At 33.1% G+C, this 20000-nt stretch overlaps 1 protein-coding gene across 2 annotated transcripts in view; it reads right to left on the bottom strand.

Moving 5' to 3' along the window:
* Positions 1–8613: 8613 nt before the first annotated feature.
* The window catches only part of LOC145242993 (protocadherin gamma-A11-like), a 212498-nt gene continuing 201111 nt past the window's right edge, over positions 8614–20000 (bottom strand). Inside the window, exons 3-4 of one of the 2 annotated variants that reach the window (XM_080106121.1) lie at positions 11772–11895; positions 8614–9535 (exon numbers count right to left, since the gene is read on the bottom strand). In XM_080106121.1, coding sequence (XP_079962247.1) covers positions 9264–9535; positions 11772–11895 — 396 coding nt within the window. In that variant the 3' untranslated portion in view covers positions 8614–9263. Of the gene's footprint in view, positions 9536–11771; positions 11896–20000 lie in introns of those variants that run through there. The other variant, XM_080106122.1, reaches the window with a different exon arrangement.

The raw sequence follows: 20000 nt of genomic DNA on the forward strand, positions 1-20000 counted from the left end.
TTTATATATATAAAGACTAAGGACGAGGCACTCGGCTTTGCCCGAGCGTAAAACACGCTTAAATATTATATTTTAATTCGTCCAGATTTCATATATATTATTGTAGAGTCGTGATTTCGAAAGTGAAAAATAAATATTTAGGTGCCATCAGCTGGAATCGAAACCGCAATCAAAACTATAGCATTCAAAGCTGGTGACGTTATCCCTGTACCAACGTTACAAGCACATTAACTGAGTTGGAATTCCCTTCCTGCTACCTGCTACCCTGTCTGTACTGATATGCAGAAGTTTAAATGTAATGTAAACCAACATCTTGTTAATCTTTCCTAGGCATGATCCCAAATAGTAGCCCCTTACGTATAAGTGACGATATGCTTTGTTAGGGGTGAACTTGAGTAATATATATATATATATATATATATATATATATATATATATATATATATATATATATATATATATAACTACTAAGCCTGAAGAATCCTAGAGTGGATGAAACGCGGAAGATTCAGTGTAGCTTAATCGCCATATATATTTTATAAATTACTATATATATAGTATAAGCTTCTTTTTTAGAACTGCACGCCTGTGGAACTCTGTTCCGTCTGCCTGCTTCCCACCTGACTACAACCTGGATGTCTTCAACTTCAACGTTAACAAATTCCTAATGAACCGCCCCCTTAAGTAAACACTTCATTAAATCTCCACACTAACGTACTGTACTTGCAATAACCCTTATCCCTGAGTGGCTTCCGGGCCTTGATAAGTGGTGACCACTGTGTAAAAAAAAAAAAAAAAAAAAAAGATTAAAAATTCAAAATAAACTAATATAGATGTACAAAATGTGTCAGGAATTTTTCAATTTTGACGCATTTTTCACCCCTTGAAAACAATTTTAATCGGCTGAAGAGACATAAAAGAATGGTTCGTAAAAAACTCCAATCATTTGACGCCCCTAGCGCTACTCTGCAACTTTTAGGTTCAGAGGAGATAGAGTTTGAAAATATGGGGACAGACAGACAGACAGACAGACAGACATATTGTCTTTTATATATTAGATTAGATTATTGTTTTTAAGTCATATTCTACATAAAGCGTATGTACAATTATATCCAAGTCATTTTTAGCTGTTTTCAGACAATGATTATACAATATAGCATAAAATTTGCTTAAGTTACTGGAATGGTAGGTATTTTTTTTTGTATTAAGCATGATAATGTCGACAATTACTGGTATTATTTTTTTTATATGAGACACGGGCAACGCCGGGTATCCTTGCTAGTTCTTACAAAGCGCATTTCTCATTTGCCCGTAACGCTTCCTCCATCAGCAGATGCGTATTCAAAAATAACTTTCATTTTTAAAAATTCATCCTTTCGTTAAAAACAAAAAAAAAAAAAAAAAAAAAACTTAAATGAAATATTGAATACATTTCATTGCCTCGCAAAAAAGAGAGATTCTTTTGGAGAAAAGTGATTTGATTTTCAGCTTGGGAACTTTTCTCTTCTTTATTTTCTGTATTATTAGGAAATGGAAAAAAAAAAAATAAAATAATTACTTTACTTTAAAAAAAATGAATAAGCTTAAAAATATTAGTTTTAGGTTGATCTTCTGTGCCTACCTTAAGTAGATTTATATATTCAGAATTTAGAAGAAATAATTCAAGTTTTCATATCTATTTAGAAATAATTCTATAAAAAAAAATCCACCTCCAAATATCTAATGGAAACGAGAAATTTATTCAATCTAAATGCATGAGACTTGAATTTTAAATAAAATCAAAATTCTTAATTATTATTATGATTATTTTGTCGCCGCAATGTTGCATCTCTGTGCCTATTTTATAAATATTTTAGTGGAATATGCTCTGATGAACTCGTTGTACTTGTGCCCCGTCGACGTACATATCCCTGACAAACACGCTTAGCAACAAAATCTCACCCCTTCACTGTTGAAGTTCCTAAATGCCAGAAAGCTCTCTATTCTAATATTTTCTTCCCTCGAGCAACTAGACTTTGGAATTCCCTTCCTGCTACCTGCTACCCTGTCTGTACTGATATGCAGAAGTTTAAATGTAATGTAAACCAACATCTTGTTAATCTTTCCTAGGCATGGTCCCAAATAGTAGTCCCTTACGTGCGTGTAAGTGACGATATGCTTTGTTAGGGGTGAACTTGAGTAATATATATATATATATATATATATATATATATATATATATATATATATATATATATATATATATATAAACTACTAAGCCTGAAGAATCCTAGAGTGGATGAAACGCGGAAGATTCAGTGTAGCTTAATCGCCATATATATTTTATAAATTATTATATATATATATATATATATATATATATATATATATATATATATATATATATATATAAGAATACATATTTAAGATTGTAAAATTATATTTTATATAAATTTATTGTTCGACAGGATACTCAAATAAGACATATTGAAATTTCCTTGATCCTCGGAGTTTCAAAGAAATGTGCTCTTCTCATCAGAGGAAAAATATTAGCAAATGAATATTATAGCAAAGCTATGAATTTGCTGGTACTGACATTAATTGTAACAGCATTACATGAAAACTGCAAAAATGCAAAAAAGAAAATTTGTGCAAAGAGTTCACAAAATAGAGAAAAAAAAATTTAAAAAATAAAAAATTTTGCATTTGTGACTAGTTTTCATATAATGCTGTTTCAATTAATGCCAGTACCAGCAAATTCATAGCTTTTCTATAATATTCATTTGCTAATATCTTTCCTCTGATGAGAAGAACGCATTTCTTTGAAACTCCGAGGATCAAGGAAATTTTAATATATCATTTGAGTATCCTGTGGAACAATAAATTCATGTAAAATAAAATTTACAGTTTTAAATTTGTGTTCTTTTATGACTAGCTCTATTTCCCATATTTGTGTTATTGAGCTTTTTTATTTGGTTGGGATTTACTATATAAATATTAATACTTGTTTACTTCAAGTTTACAGAAGCTTATGGCTTATAAACTTCATCTTTATTGTTGGATTATTTATATTATTATTATTATTATTATTATTATTATTATTATTATTATTATTTTTTAAATATAAATTATATTTTAAAAATAATATACCGCTCCCCATGTGGGGGTACCAAGTTGGTTAAAGAGAAAATTATTCCCAACTCGCATTTAGGTAAAAATGCACTTCCGTAAATAATTGAATTCCTCCAAAACATATCGCTAAAACCAAAACAAACAACATCTATATATATATATATATATATATATATATATATATATAGTCATCCACGTATAGTACTGTTTTGCTCTTTCACAGCTCATCATATATATATATATATATATATATATATATATATATATATATATATTATTTGTTTTACATAAGCATTTATACGTCGCTACACATTCATGAGCATGTTATGGTCAGCCAGTTATAAGTAACTAGAGATCTCTTACAGCCATATAACTTATACAAAGGTACTAGACCGCAGTATCTCTTGAAAAAGGTCTCTAGTTACTTGTAACTGACTGGCCGAAACATGCTCATGTATGTGTAGCGATATATAAATGCTTATGTAAAACAAACAAATCGTATATCTTGCCCTACTTTGGTTTTGAGCACTTTTGTATTAACCTTGTTAAAATTTCATTGGTTACTTTGTCTCTGGAAAATATTAACATGCAATATTATTATATATATTTCTGCTACTGTTCCTGTAGTAAATACCCAAACTGTAACTGCAACGACCCAGATAGCTGCCCACAAGAGAATGATTGTGTACATTCGGACGTCATATACTAATCGCTTTAATTCTTCATCATAATATTACACCTGAAAACATACACCGTCTCTAAGTGCTGTTATTGTCTTAGTTACCGCTGTCGATAAAAAAACCTTTAGCCTAAACCCCCTACATAGACACTATATATCTTACATACGGATAAAATAGAACCACAACCCAACTAACCATATACCTCCCCCTGAATCTTAAATACATAAACTACTTACATTATTTAAAACTATGATAGAAACCCTATACTCCTTTTTACATTACACTTTATATAGTACGCTCCTCCTTTATCTTAGAATTTAATATAGTTCCCCCTAACAACATCAAAAAATTTTATTTATTTATTTCGTTCCTGATGACTCCCTCGCTAGGCGTCACATCCCCATTATGTTACCTAGCATCTTCTCTACTCTTCTGATGAGAAGCATTAGGCTTCGAAATACCTTGGTATAAAGCGTCCCCTTTATCCCCCAAATAAATGTATGTATATCCTTATTAAATGAATGACTCATTCTATATTTTCCAATATATCGTGTTTGGGAATTCATTTTCCAGTACTATTGTCTCCTATATAAGCTCCATTGAAATTTGTTGAGCTTTATATTATCCTGATAAGTCTCCCCTTATAGAATTGAATTTACTCTCTTCTTCTAACTATCTTCATATATATATATATATATATATATATATATATATATATATATATATATATATATATATATATATATATATATATATATTGTGCAAAGTTTTGTTGAAAATTCAAAGACTCACGTTTTCTTTTTTATAACCTTCGTTTATTTCCTGGATTTTTCCATTACAGCTGTTTCATTAATGAGTGGCAATTTTACGATTTATGTTTCCGTAAAAATATCCTGTCCTCACCAACTTCTTTAGATGTTTATCCATTAGATTTTTACAACAAATGGTATATTTTTAACATGCTGGACATCGTATTCGGGTAAAAAGATTTCCACAGCCATGTTTCCTCACTTCCTCCCTGTGCCATATATATATATATATATATATATATATATATGGCACAAGCATATCAACACACTGGTTCTTTCCACCGAAGTTAAGCAATGAGGAGCCTGGGCAGTACCAGATGAGTGACCATTTGGGAAGGCTAGGTGCTGTATGTACCACGCTGGATCATAGACATTTCCAGGTTGGTATCTGGATTTTAATTCACTGCGAGAGACGCACCCCCGAATAAACACCTGGCGAGTAAGCAACAAGGCTATACTCCACGTAATAGTGTACAACAACTTGCTGCAAGATGCCTTCTTGAACCTGCATGTCAAGCACGTGTTTGCCGCAGCGAATGCTGACATCTGAAGTGAGTGCGACATGAAGTTGCGCCTCCTGGATCACCTAAAACACTTTGTAGCTGGAGCTGACTCAATCCTAGTGAGCAAAATGTATATTTATATCTGAGTTCTGTCAAGGACACACCGACACACACACACACACACACACACACACACACACACACACACACACACACACACACACACAGATAGATAGATAGATAGATAGATAGTTAGATTATTGAGTTTATATTTTTTTAATTCATTATTTTATATACATGATCAGAACAACAAAGACGCTCTAATAATTGTAGAGAAGAGGGACGACTCACAGTGAGAATTTGTTTAATGTTCATGCAGAGCCAACCTTACTCTCTCGTCCCAACCACCGTGATCCAGCAGCAGAACCGGGTCAAACAGCTAGAGGCAATGGGGAATGCAGGAGCTGCTGGAAATGTCGACGTCTTTCTACGCACAGTGCCTGATATTCCCGAATGGTCGCAAATCTGGAATTGCCCAGGCTCAACATTGCTTAACTTCGGTGAGCTAATAAGAAACGGTAGTTATACGATATATAATTCATATGACTAGAATAACACACAAAACTATTATGGCGCTAAAAGTGAAAGTTATGTAAATTTTTCGTCTCGAATTTTATATATTTGAGTAATTTATTGTTTTCCGCCATCTTGATATGTTTAGAGAACCTTTTGTATGAGTCGTGATCCTAGATATATATTTTCTCATATTCTTGCCGATAATATAAAACATTCTTTTTCTAGCCATTGCGAGTTCACTATTCACCTCTTAACACATTAAGTTTTACAGAAATTATTTTTAAAGATACAAACGCCAAATGAAATAAATAGGGTCACCAACAATTGTTGTGTTTTTTATGTACTTGTTTTACTGTTTGAGATTTTCGTTTTTCCAATGCAATGTATCTTTAATGTTTTTCCAACGCGATGTATCTTTAATGTTTTTCCAATGTAATGTATCTTTAATGTTTTTCCAATGCAATGTATCTTTAATGATTTTCCAATGCAATGCATCTTTAATGTTTTTCCAATGCAATGCATCTTTAAAGTTTTTTCAATGCAATGTATCTTTATGTTTTTCCAATGCAATGTATCTTTAATGTCTTTCCAATGCAATGTATCTTTAATGTTTTTCCAATGCAATGCATCTTTAAAGTTTTTCCAACGCGATGTATCTTTAATACTTTTCAATGCAATGTATCTTTAATGTTTTTCCAATGCAATGTATCTTTATGTTTTTCCAATGCAATGTATCTTTAATGTCTTTCCAATGCAATGCATCTTTAATGTCTTTCCAATGCAATGTATCTTTAATGTTTTTCAATGCAATGTATCTTTAATGTTTTTCCAATGCAATGTATCTTTAATGTTTTTCCAATGCAATGCATCTTTAATGTCTTTCCAATGCAATGTATCTTTAAAGTTTTTCCAATGCAATGTATCTTTAATGTTTTTCCAATGCAATTTATCTTTAATGTTTTTCCAATGCAATGTATCTTTAAATTGTTATTTCGTCTAACTCAAGTGTAGCCCACCCTGAGTTTGGTTGGGGTCAGGTCAGCTAACTGAGGGTAGGCTGCAATTGAGTCAAAGAATTAACAATTTAAAGATACATTCCACTTTGTGAGAACATTTATTCTCGGAATTGCCTTACCAAAACTACTTTTGCCACAAAATTTCTGATAGAGACATAAATAATCGTCTGAAACGTGTTTAACTTATTTCAATAATTGGACAAATGAAAATATTAAATAATAAAACAAGTATATAAAAATCTCATGAGTTGGTGACTCCATTCATTTAAATATACATATTTTCTTTCGTTGGGACATATATATATATATAACATATATATATATATATATATATATATATATATAAGTCTGGTTGAATAGCAGTGCTAAACTCTGTATATTTCTTTTTTTGTTTTTATTTGACGGATTAATAAATATTCTAATTTATTCAATTTTATTTTTCATCATCTATTTTGCCTATTTCTTCAGTTGCTCTGTTTTGCATATTGAGCTTTTGATAGGTTCCAATTTTAAAGAGAATACTTATATTAATCTTTACTATGCTCTCTCTCTCTCTCTCTCTCTCTCTCTATCTTTCTCTATATCTGGGTTGAGCACACTCGGAAGTGATAAACAAACTGTCAATAGTGTATTAAGCGATGATCTTTGTGTAAACAAATGGAGCTTAGGTGTTTGGACAATGTTTGAACATTCTTAATCCACATACCCATCTTAGCAGCAGCGAATAGCGTAATGGTTAGGAGTGCTGTATGTGGATGACTCTCTCTCTCTCTCTCTCTCTCTCTCTCTCTCTCTATATATATATATATATATATATATATATATATATATATAAACTCTTTTATACATTTTTCATTAAATGAAACTAGCAAAATTAGTACTTATCAGATTAAAGATTTCCTTGCAGTTCTGAATTTTTTAGATGAGGGCTGATTGTTTATATCACTTGTTTTGATCGGACTATTGTTCTCATCTTAGTTCGAACTTTATTAGTGTTGCCTCCACTTTTTCAACCAATTTTTTTTTCATACCACTGCCCCCCCCCAAAAAAAAAACAACTACGAAACCATCTACGGAGCTAGTAACTTTTCTCGTTTTTTTTTTCCAAAATGGCAACCAACATGCCTGACGAAACGTTGCACAAATAACACTCAAGTCAAGAACGATAGTCCGATCAAAACAAGTAATATAAAGATGTCCTTGTTAGTTTTATTCAATAAAACACATGCATATCTTTGTATAGACAATTGGATGCAAGCAGATAGACTAATCAAGTTTACTCACATGGTGTTTTTTTTATGTTCCATCCTCATTTAATGAGGATGGAACTCAGTATCTTTATATATAGATTGGATCTCAGTATATTTATATATATATATATATATATATATATATATATATATATATATATCTTTATATATGGATGGAACTCAGTATCTTTATATATATCTTTATATATGGATGGAACTCAGTCACTTTATATATAGACGGAACTAAGTATCTTTATATATATCTTTATATATAGATGGATCTCAGTATCTTTATATATATATATATATCTTTATATATAGATGGAACTCAGTATCTTTATATATATATCTTTATATATAGATGGATCTCAGTATCTTTATATATATATATATATCTTTATATATAGATAGAACTCAGTATCTTTATATATAGATATATTTATATCTTTATATATAGATGGAACTCAGTATCTTTATATATATATATCTTTATATATAGATGGAACTCAGTATATATCTTTATATATAGATAGAACTCTTTATATACAGATCTTTATATATAGATGGAACTCAGTATCTTTACTCAGAAATGAGTAAAGATATTAATTTTGTAAAAAAAAAAAATACTTCCGGGTAAATCCTTCGATAAACAAAAAGCGAAACAAACATAATAATAAATTCTGTTACTTTTATTGTTTTGGTCTATCCGCTTTTTCCATTCATCATTACATTTGATCAGAATTTATCCAAACTCCTTTCTTTATATATACATAGCTATTATTTATATTAAGTGGTGATATGTGTTTGATATGTTTTAATTTGTCATTCTTCTGGGGGGAGGGTATTCATATATTATTTAAACATTAATGATAATCATATAAAACATAACGAAGGTGTACAACTCAAAAAGTATCTTTTATCTGGGAAATGTAAAAGTACTTTTAAATATATATATATACAGCAAATTGAAGCCATTATTGAAACGTTCAGGGTGATTTTTTTTTGTGTCTCTTTTTTTTGTGTCTCTTTTTTTTTTTTTTTGTCTTTTAAAATTTGGATGAAAAATGGACTAAAATTTGATGGGAATGTTTAAAAGGTTTTGAACTCCATGATTGGTATACATTCATGTATGAATCATTTTTTTGTTTTTTTTTGTTTTTTTGTTTTTCGTTTTTTTTTTTTTTTTTTTTTAGAGGGATTGGAATGGAATGAACTTAAATATTTGGTGACTGCACTGGAACCAAGTCAGATGTGGGTTCTATTATATGACCCTGAATGTGGCAGAGATTAAAAAACAAAAAAGGGGGGGGGTTTAGTCTTAATATAGTACCTGCGGTACTATAGGGTGTCGGTGAGTACCAGCCGATGAGCCTCTGCTCTCTGATTGTGGGTTTAAAGCAGTAATGTCCTCTGAGGCTGGTTTCAGATCAATCCACTGACTACAGTCAGGGACATGACCAATGTTTGGCTTATGTGTGGGCCTGGAAACGTTAGTCGGATCTCCAGGATAAAAGAATGTTTGTTGTAGCGTTTTCTTATGGTGTATGCTTTTATTGTTCAGGGATGAGGGTAATTTTTGCTGATGAAAAACTGAAATGGAGACAAAAAAAGAGAAAAAGAAAAAAAAAGAAATGTTCACTTATTGTGATGATGCGGACGAAGAGTACTTGATCTCAAATCGTGCTGGCAGTGACGCACCTAATTAAGTTAGAACCTACCGAAATGGTATTTATCAGCAGTTCCTTATTGGATTAGGGGCCGCCAATGTGCATTACCCCTGATTAAGCTAATGCACATCCAAGGCATTAACACATAATTCCTAGGAAATTACCTGCTTGGTGCGGAGTGAGCAAATTTGAAATGTACTTATATTAGGAAGATGTGTGATTATACATTGCTTCCTGTGGATATTTCGGCATGAGAGATGATGTTGATTGTTGTATTAAGATAGCTTCCTTGTTAGCACATTGTTTTTAGTCTATCCCCTCGCCTTCCCCCTCTCGCTCTTTCTCTCTCTTTCCTATTTTCTCATTGTTTATATCTTTCTCTATCCATGTCTCTCTTTCTTTCCTTCTCATTTTCTTTCATTTTCTCCCTCTTTCTTTCTTTCTTTCTTTCTTTCCTTCCCTTTCTATCTCTTTCTTCCTTTCTGTCTCTTTCTTTCTATTTCTCCATCTTTCTTTCTTCCATTTCTTTCTCTTTCTTTCTCTTTCTCCATGTTTCTTTCTTTTTTTCTTTCTCTTCTTTCTCTGTCCTCTTTTCTCGTTACTTATATCTTTCTCTACATACTTCTCTCTTTTCTTCACTTTCTCTTTTTTCCTCCTTCCTTCTCTTTTTTCTTTCTTTCTCTCCTTCTGTTTCTTTCTCTTTTCCATCTTTCTTCCTTTTCTCTCTTTCTCTTTCTTTCCCTTTCTCCATCTTTCTTTCTTTCTTTTCTCTTTTTACTCTTCCTCTTTTTCTCTCGGTATTTCTTTCTGTCTGTTTCTCTCTCTTTTCTCTTTCTATTTCTTTGTTCCTCTTTTCTATCTCTCTCTCTCTTTATTTCTCTCATACTTGTTATTAATTTCACTCTCTTTTATTCAACTTTGGGTGCCCACATTTCAAACATACATATGGTTATTTAGGCATAAAAGGTGATAAAGATAGGTTCTATGCAAAAGCACTGTCACTCCTTTTCTTCTCTCTCTCTCTCTCTCACCCTCTCTCCTCTTTAACTCCCTCTCTCTGCATTAGTAAGTTCTCTTTCCAATAAAACCTTGAAGAAATCTCAGCAGAGTTCCCTTGTGTTTTACATGTTTACATGTACGAGAAGTTCATTCATTTCAGTGAATGTTGCCAATGCCCTTTGTCCGTCTGCGTCTCTCAATCCTCAAGTTAGAAAACTAACTTAAGATAGACTATATTAAGGAGATAATTACTTAGTTATAATTTTTGTTTCTGTTTTCTATCCTCCTTCTTTTCCTCTGTTTTTCTCTCTTACTCGTACCTTTCCATTCTCTTTCTATCTATCTCTCTATTTTATACTCTCTTTCTCTCTCTTTATTTCTATCATTGCTACTTGTTATTAATTTCACTCTCTTTATCCAACGTTGGATACTCACATTTCAAACATACATATATTATTAGTAGGGCCAGGACAACAGAATATTCTTTCCATTGTTTTGACTCTCGAGTGTGTATCCGTTAATATCTTATATGCTTTTATATAGAGTGATGTGATTCTCGGTTGATCAAGTGTCTCTAACTGTGTCGTCGGATATATACTCGAGAGTCAAAACAATGGTAAGAATATTCTGCTGTCATAGCCCTAATTATTAGGAAGCCATGTGATTCTGTAACAGTTCCTATGGTTATATAGGCATAAAAGGTTATCAAGATAGGTTTTGTGCAAAAACACTGCCTCTCTTTTCCTTCTCTCTCGCTCCCTTTCATTCCCCCTCTCTCTTCCTCTGTATATCTTTATCTCCTTCTCTCTTATTCATGCTCGTTATTTGGTTTGGGTGCCCACATTTCGAATATATTTATATCATTAGGAAGCTGCACAATTCTCTGCCACTTCCTACGGATATTTAGGCATAAAAGATGATGATAATTTTATCAAGATAGGTTTCATGCTAAACCTCCGCTCCCCTCTCTCTCTCTCTCTTTTCTCTGACCAAGTTTTGGTGTCTGCTTAATATATTTAATGTCTACATACACAGGTATGCCAGCAAATAGAATTACAAAAAGAAGAAAAGAAAATCGCAAATGCAATAAAAACAAAACACACTACAATCACATTAAGAAAATGAGTTTCACTATAAAAATGGTTGAGAATGGTACGCACCTGGTTCTGGTTGGCCGTGTCCAATGACTCCCCCACTCCAGCCATCTTCCCTCTCACTGTGACAGTCTGGGGTCATAAACTGTTTGTGTTCAGTATCCTTACCACGAGATAGACCTCCTATTTCCTGTTCATAAAAAATGAATAAAAATAATAAAGAATATTTGGAACATTCGAATGTGAGGAAGACAGGGTAGAGGAGAAAGAAAGGATTTTGTATTATTCACAGAGAAAAATTTTTTTTTTTAAAGACAAAGGAATTCTTGCGTAACAACGAAAAGAGCCTATTAAAAGTGCAGGAAAAATGTGTAACCGAAAATAGATGAACAGCTTTTAATGGATTAAAAATGTTTTCTTTACTTTGTTCAAACAGATTTCGGCTTACCTTCTAAAAACAATGGATATATATATATATATATATATATATATATATATATATATATATATATATATATATATATATATAGTTCCTATTTACCATGCCTCCCCACGGGACAGAGTTAGACACCAGGGTCGTTTTTTAATGGGGAGAAAAGGAACAAAAAATTAAAATTGTCTCAGTCGTTAAGGATTTCCCCTTCACTAACAGAGAACAAAAAATTGAAGTGTAGCACCTGAAGAACAGATACTACACTTTGATCTTGACCCAAAGGCCAAGAGTTATCGACGCAGACTGCTTCGCTATATCACAGCTCTTCAGTGTGGCTAGACTATCAACTATGTATACATTCTGCTGTCATAGCCCTAATTGTTAGGAAGCCATGTGATTCTGTAACAGTTGCTCTGGTGATTTAGGGATAAAAGATAATCAAGACAGGTTTCATGCAAAAACACTGCCTCTCTTTTCCTTCTCTCTCGCTCCCTCTCCTTCACCCTCTCTCTTACTCTGTATATCTTTATCTCCTTGTCTTTATTCATGCTCGTTATATATATATATATATATATATATATATTATCGTTATTTCCATGGCAGGTGCTCGTCTGAACTCCAATCTCTGGTCCCTCCTCGCCAATCTTTCACGAAAAACACCCGTCTAGCTGAATCCACTGTGAAAAATTTCCCCCACTCTATATCTGTGCCTAAATCAAAACGCGGATTCCATGAACAAAGCTTCTTTCTTAGAACTGCACGCCTGTGGAACTCTGTTCCGTCTGCTTGCTTCCCACCTGACTACAACTTGGATGTCTTCAAGTCCAACGTTAACAAATTCCTAATGAACCGCCTCCTTAAGTAAACACTTCATCAAATCTCCACACTAACGTAATGTACTTGCAATAACCCTTATCCCTGAGTGGCTTCCGGGCCTTCATAAGTGGTGATCACTGTGTAAAAAAAAAAATAAAAATAAAGAAATAAATATATATATATATATATATATATATATATATATATATATATATAGTTATCGACACAGACTGGTTTGTGGTATTACAACTCTTCAGTGTGGCTAGACTACCAACTACCTCAAGCCAGGATTGAAACTCGATGATCTAGACGACAGTCAGTGCTCATGTATTTACATAAAATTTTATTTATTTATTTTTTTTTTTTTTTACACAGTGATCACCACTTATCAAGGCCCGGAAGCCACTCAAGGATAAGGGTTATTGCAAGTACATTACGTCAGTGAAGAGATTTGCTGAAATGTTTACTTAAGGGGGAGGTTCATTAGGAATTTGTTAACATTGGACTTGAAGACATCCAAGTTGTAGTCCGGAGGGAAGCAGGCAGACGGAACAGAGTTCCACAGGCGTGCAGTTCTAAGAAAGAAGCTTTGTTCATGGAATCTGCATTTTGATTTAGGCACAGATATAGAATGGGGGAAATTTTTCACAGTGGATTCAGCTAGACGGGTGTTTTTCGTGAAAGATTGGCGAGGGGGGACCAGAGATTGGAGTTCAGACGAGCATCTGCCATGGAAATAACGATAAAACAAGGACAGGCTCGCAACGTCTCTTCTGTGGGAGAGAGGTTGCAGGGTAGAGAAAAGGGCATCCCCCACTAAGCCACGAAGTCTATTTTGTACTCTGTCAAGGCAGGATAGGCTGTCTTTAGCAGCTCCTGCCCAGATATGGCAACAGTATTCCATCCTTGGACGTACTTGGCTTTTATATAGATAGAGAATTGCATCCGTAGTGAGATATCTTCTGGAGCGGTAGAAGGATCCCACCATCTTTCCAGCGACCTTGGCAACAGACTTGATGTACGTGTTCCATTTCAGATCAGGAGTAAAGGTCAAACCCAGAAGCTTGTCAAAACACGGGGCCTCACCCAGACGAGAGCCATCCATCACAATTGATGCCAGATGGGGATCAGAGCGTTGATGATGTAAGGATAGCAGTTTAGTTTTGGATGCATTAAAGGTAACCAGCCACATCTTCCCCCACTGAACCACGCGCTCGAGATCAGAGGAGAGAGAATCAGAGAGAACTTTGTCATTTACAGCCTTTGATGTGTTGCCGTAGATGGTCGTGTCATCAGCATAGATGTCAACGAATGATTTAAGTATGTGTTTAGGGAGGTCATTGATGTAGATCAGGAAGAGAGTTGGGCCCAGGATTGACCCCTGAGGGACTCCAGCATTTATATTGCAGGCCTCCGATTTTTGTCCATCTACCACTACTCTTATGAGCCTATCGGAGAGAAATGATTTAACGATTGAGAAAACATTTCCAGTTATACCGTAGCTGGAAATCTTGTGAAGTAGACCCTTATGCCATACCTTGTCGAAGGCCTTTGATATGTCGAGAGCAATTGCCCTAGAAAGGAAGCCTTTGTCAAGAGATTCACTAATCCTGTGGGATATAACCGTCAGCACATCTGCGGTAGATCTTGCAGAGCGGAAACCATATTGTGTGTCACTAAGAAGGTTATTCCTGCTGAGGTTATGTATCAACTTTCAGCATTTACTTCGGCAGAGCTTGACACGTAACTAGAGCAACTGCCAGATAAATTCTTATGTGTAGCTTAATTGCTATATATATTTTCCAAAATTACTATATATATATATATATATATATATATATATATATATATATATATTAGTAATGGGACGGTTCGAATTTTTTTCCTGATTCCGATTCTTTATAAATCTCTAGACCAGTGGTTCTCGACCTTTTTTTACTCATGGACCTCTTTTCCCTTCTTTTTTTTTATCTTGGTGGACTCCTTCATAACTATTGGTCATAAGACAATCTTCTATTTTTCGCTAATATAAATTTTGAGGCTTTAATGATCAAAGAAATATTATATAATTAAGCTTTATTTTTAAATGAAAACTAATTTAATGCAAATAAAGTATTCTACAACAACTATAATAATTATAATAATTTTGTTATGTTTTGCCTGTGGACCCCCAAAAATATTCCATGGACCCTTAGGGTCCATGTGGACCCCGTTTGTGAACCACTGCTCTAGACATTTAACTATAGAGTTGTTAATTTTTCTCGATTACCGTAAACACACGTTGAATGTACATATATTATCTCAAGTGTAAGAAAAACACGCTTGTGGGAGGGGGTTGATGTATAGGTTTTAGTTTTACTATAAGTTTAAAATCAATAAATATTGATTATTTTTAAAATCAATAAATATTGATTATTTTATCGTTACTACCAACCGTGGAAGAATTTGTTTAAAAAAATCAAATAAAAATAGACAATTAAAAGAATCGTTTTTGGCATCAGAAAATTGGCACACTTTTTTCCGATTCAGATACCCCGCAAAATACTGAGTTTTTTGATTCCCGATTCCGATTGTGATTATATATATATATATATATATATATATATATATATATATATATACATACATATATATATATATATATATATATATATATATATATATATATACAGACTGTTTCGCTGTATCACAGCTCTTCAGTGTGACTAGACCAGCACTCATCCTAAGCCTGGGTTAGAACCAGCAACCATTGAGTTAATAGTCAAAGCTTTATCCAACAGGTTACGGGTACAAAATTTGTTGTTTTAAATTACTCCGATTTCAGAATTCATATCTTAATAACAGTTTTGGAGAAATTGATATTTATGTTATAATATACATAAATAAAAGTGATACTATGGAACCAACTGGATTCGAACTTGGCACGGTCAGGTCATCAGCTGCCATCATTATCTATTTCACTACGGTCGTCTATCAGATCATCTCCTAAAAAAAAGTTGTATCAAATCAATTTCCAATCGATTTCAAACTTAAAACATTTCTATGTTATAATATAGCTTTCCCCGGGAAAGAAGGAAGATTAGAAAATTTTAAACTCACGAACAGCAGCTTTATATTTCTGCGTCTACTGATAATAATTATACTTATATTTATATGAATAAAAGGAAATTTGCCTCTGTCTGTCTGTCTGTCTGTCTGTCTGTCTGTGTGTGTGTGTGTGTGTGTGTGAGAAAAAGAGCGACAGAGAGAGAGAGAGAGAGAGAGAGAGCGAGCGTAAGCGTAATAAAGAACAATAATGCTTCTAATTATTATTATTATTATTATTATTATTATTATTATTATTATTATTATTATTAATAATAATAATAATAATAATCTTTACGCCCCACCCCATATATTTAAATTTTTTTAGTGTCACCGTGAACTGGTGCCACACCAATAAGCAGGGTTAAGGAGGATGGAAAGACTGAGGAGAGAAAGCACTAAGCAGACCTCCACTGAATGAGTGTGAGGAGGTCTGGGACCTTGGGGTGGCTTATTGCTACCCAAATTCCAGTGAAGACCAATGGTCGCTATAAACGATGAATCACTGGTAAACGGCTATTACGATAATGCAAACTAATTTGCAAAGGTTGTTCAAAGAGGTGGTGTGTACTGGAAATCTGGTGAGACTCGTTGTCACTCAGACTCCAGAGAACACCGCAGGTTGTTTTCTAAGAGAATTCTTTGATGATGGCCTGTGTGAAAACTCCTAGTGAGTAGTAGCGATAATTTTGGCACAGCAAATATCTTACGTCAGGTTATTTCCGTCTAATTGACCTTTTGAAAATGCTCACTCGCTTTGGTGTGAAAACTCGATCTTGAGTGAAAAATTAACCGGCGTAAAGCATCATAACGGTGTGAAGTTAACGAACACAACAACAACAATAATAATAATAATAATAACACTAATAATAATAATAATAATAATAATAATAATAATTTCCATGTTATAATATAGCTTTCCCCGGGAAAGAAGGAAGATTAGAAAATTTAATAATAATAATAATAATAATAATAATAATATGATGATGATGATGATTGTACCTATTTACTATGCCTCCCCACGGGACAGAGTTAGACACCAGGGTCGTTTTTTAACGTGGAGAAAAGGTACAAAAATAAAAATTGTCTCAGTCGTGAAGGATTTCTCCTCCACCGAAAGAGAACAAGAAAATGAAGTGCAGCACTGCAGCACTGCAGCATCTGTACACTTTTATCTTGTCCAAAAGGCCAAGAAATGTAACTTTGATGATGATGGTTGTAATAAAGGCGTGAGAAAGGAACTTGTAATAATTTCAACATGTAGTGGTTCTTCCACCGAACAAAGAAGTCAGCAGTCAAAATCAAAGGGGGCATTCACAGGAAACAGAGGGTGAAAAGAAGAACAAGAGGAGCTTGACTGAAGAAGTAAATTAAAGATTGTTTCTTACAATGTGATTTTATTATTTGTATTGAATTATGTAGCACAATATTACTTTTGGGGTATTTATCAACACTTATTTCATATAATTTGGGTCAATTATATATTTAAACTATGATGGACACTTATCTTCATAGAGATTATTCTGGATAGCACAAAAATATTTAATTGAACAGAAAAACCAATCACATGCAGCAAATATTTGCTGCGTGTTATTGTTTTTTTTTTTTTTTTTTTTTGTTCAATAAAATATTTTTGTGCTATCCAGAATAATATTTGTTGATTAAATATAAATCTCGTTTCGTAGAATTTAGACGGGTCTTGATGGTTTTTAATATTGTTGTAAACCTTTAGAGAAACTTCAGCATCATCATCTAACTTCCATACGTTTTTGTATACACCATAAATACATATGTAAATTAGATAGCAAAATAAGTCATTTTTCCATATAATAATAATAATAATAATAATAATATAAATGGATATATGTCTGTCTGTCTGTCTCCCTATTTTTTAACTCTATCTCCTCCGAAACTAAAAGACACTAGGAACTTCAAATGTTTGGATTTTTTACGGACCGTTATTTTATAGGTCTTTAAAAATCGTTATACATTTTGTACATTCATTTTAGTGTATTTTTTAATTTTTAATCAGTTCATAGCATGTCATATTGGTACAGTGGTAACGTCACGTGCTTTGAATGCTACAGTTTCAGTTTCGATTCTAGCTGATGGCACTCAAATACTTTTTATTTTACTTTTGAAATCATGACTGTATAATAATATATACGAAATCTGGACAAATTAAAATATCATATTTAAGCGTATTTTACGCCCGGGCAAAGTCCCCCCCCCCTCGCTAGTAATAATAATAATAATAATAATAATAACTAGTGGGACCTGTGGAAATTCCACAGGGGACTCATTCATATGTAATATATTGATGTTGGCATTCTGTGGATGTTCAGCGTAAATGGAGACGCCCTGATATTATTTTACCTATTTACAATGCCTCCACACGGGGCAGTGTTAGACACCAGGGCCGTTTCTTAACGTGGAGAAAAGGTACAAAAATAAAAAAAAGTGTCTCAGTCGTGAAGGGCCGCTCCTCCACCGAAAGAGAACAAGAAATGGAAGTGCAGCATCTGAAGAACAGACACCACACTCTGATCCAAAAGGCTTAATAGTAAATGTCTGATTGTAGCTCTTTTGGTGAAACTGCAAAGCCCCCCCCCTTCCTTGCTAATAATAATAATAATATAGAAGTAAAAAACTTTATTTTCAGTTATGCAAAATGAATGTATTAAAGTATGTTAATGTTATAAATATCGTAGAATAGTGGTTATGACTCATCGGGCCAAAGATACTTCAAGTTTCATCTAAACTTGTTAGAGGGATTGTAACATCTAAGCCTACACTTAATAAAGTTTCTTATTTATATCTTGGTTATATTGTTTCATAGAAAAGTGTACTCAGATCTGTTTGTGTCTTAATACAATTAAAGGGGTTAAAAAAATAGAGAGTGAGATGTTTACCGGCAACGTTCTTAAATTAAATTTCCTACACAATCGCGATGTCCTTCATTGGCTAAATTTAGCAGACTCTCGAAATAGTCGAGTTTGTATTGTGTGTAGTTGAAATAAATGGGGAGTGTGGGGGGGGGGGTAAACAGAATTGCATGTTAAGTGTGTAATCGGGAAGATAGTCACAGTTGGAGTTAAGTGTATACACACAGACGCGCATGCGTGCATTATGCGCGGGATTCTATTAAGGGATTTTAGATAGAATCGAAATGGAAAAGAGATCGGAATGGAAGAATGATTGGAGATCTTGGGAAGGAGGTTTGTGAAAGAAAAGGATATAAAAAAGGGTGGGAGGAGTAAAATATAAACAATTACAAAGTATTTAAAAAAATCTCCTTGAGTAATTAAAAGAAAAAAAAATGTTTAAAGTGTTTTTTTTATATTATTTTTTTCTTTTTTTTTTTGTAAAAAAAGAAAACAAAAAAAACATGAAGAAAGTGCTTTTATAGAATTAAGTCAATTTAAACACGAATAGTGATCTAGTCTTAAAAGGGAGGGCGAAAAAATACCCTTAATGTCATCAGTGTCAATCAAAGTTGATTTTTTTATCTTGCAAAAAAAAAAAAAAAAAGTTCCAACTAAAAGATTATTATATTACTCATTTTATTAGGCTCATTATCCAAACGTCTTTTATTCAAATATTTCTTTTGCTTTGAATAAAATGCAAAAAAAAAAAAAAAAAAATGAATGAATCAAATCCATACTCGTGTAAATCACACTATTTGCTTAACCAAAGAGTTATTAACTAATTACCGTCTCAATTAGGCAAGAATATGAAGACGGGGGAGGCAGTGGAAGTAGGAGGGGGGTAATGTTTATTGATATTAATCAATAATTTAGTATGTTGCCGCTTCCCAAGGCGATATTAGAAACTCTGAAAGTGAATGGGAATTACCAGAGTACAATTCTAAAGAAGGGCCGACTAGAAACATCAACCTCTTAAGAATTCTCACCTCGAACGGAAATGTCGTTTAGAGCAACAAAAGGAAGAACAAGATAAAG

This window comes from Euprymna scolopes, chromosome 21, assembly GCF_053919585.1.
Source record: "Euprymna scolopes isolate OS-2025 chromosome 21, ASM5391958v1, whole genome shotgun sequence".
Classification (NCBI taxonomy): Eukaryota; Metazoa; Mollusca; class Cephalopoda; order Sepiida; family Sepiolidae; genus Euprymna; species Euprymna scolopes.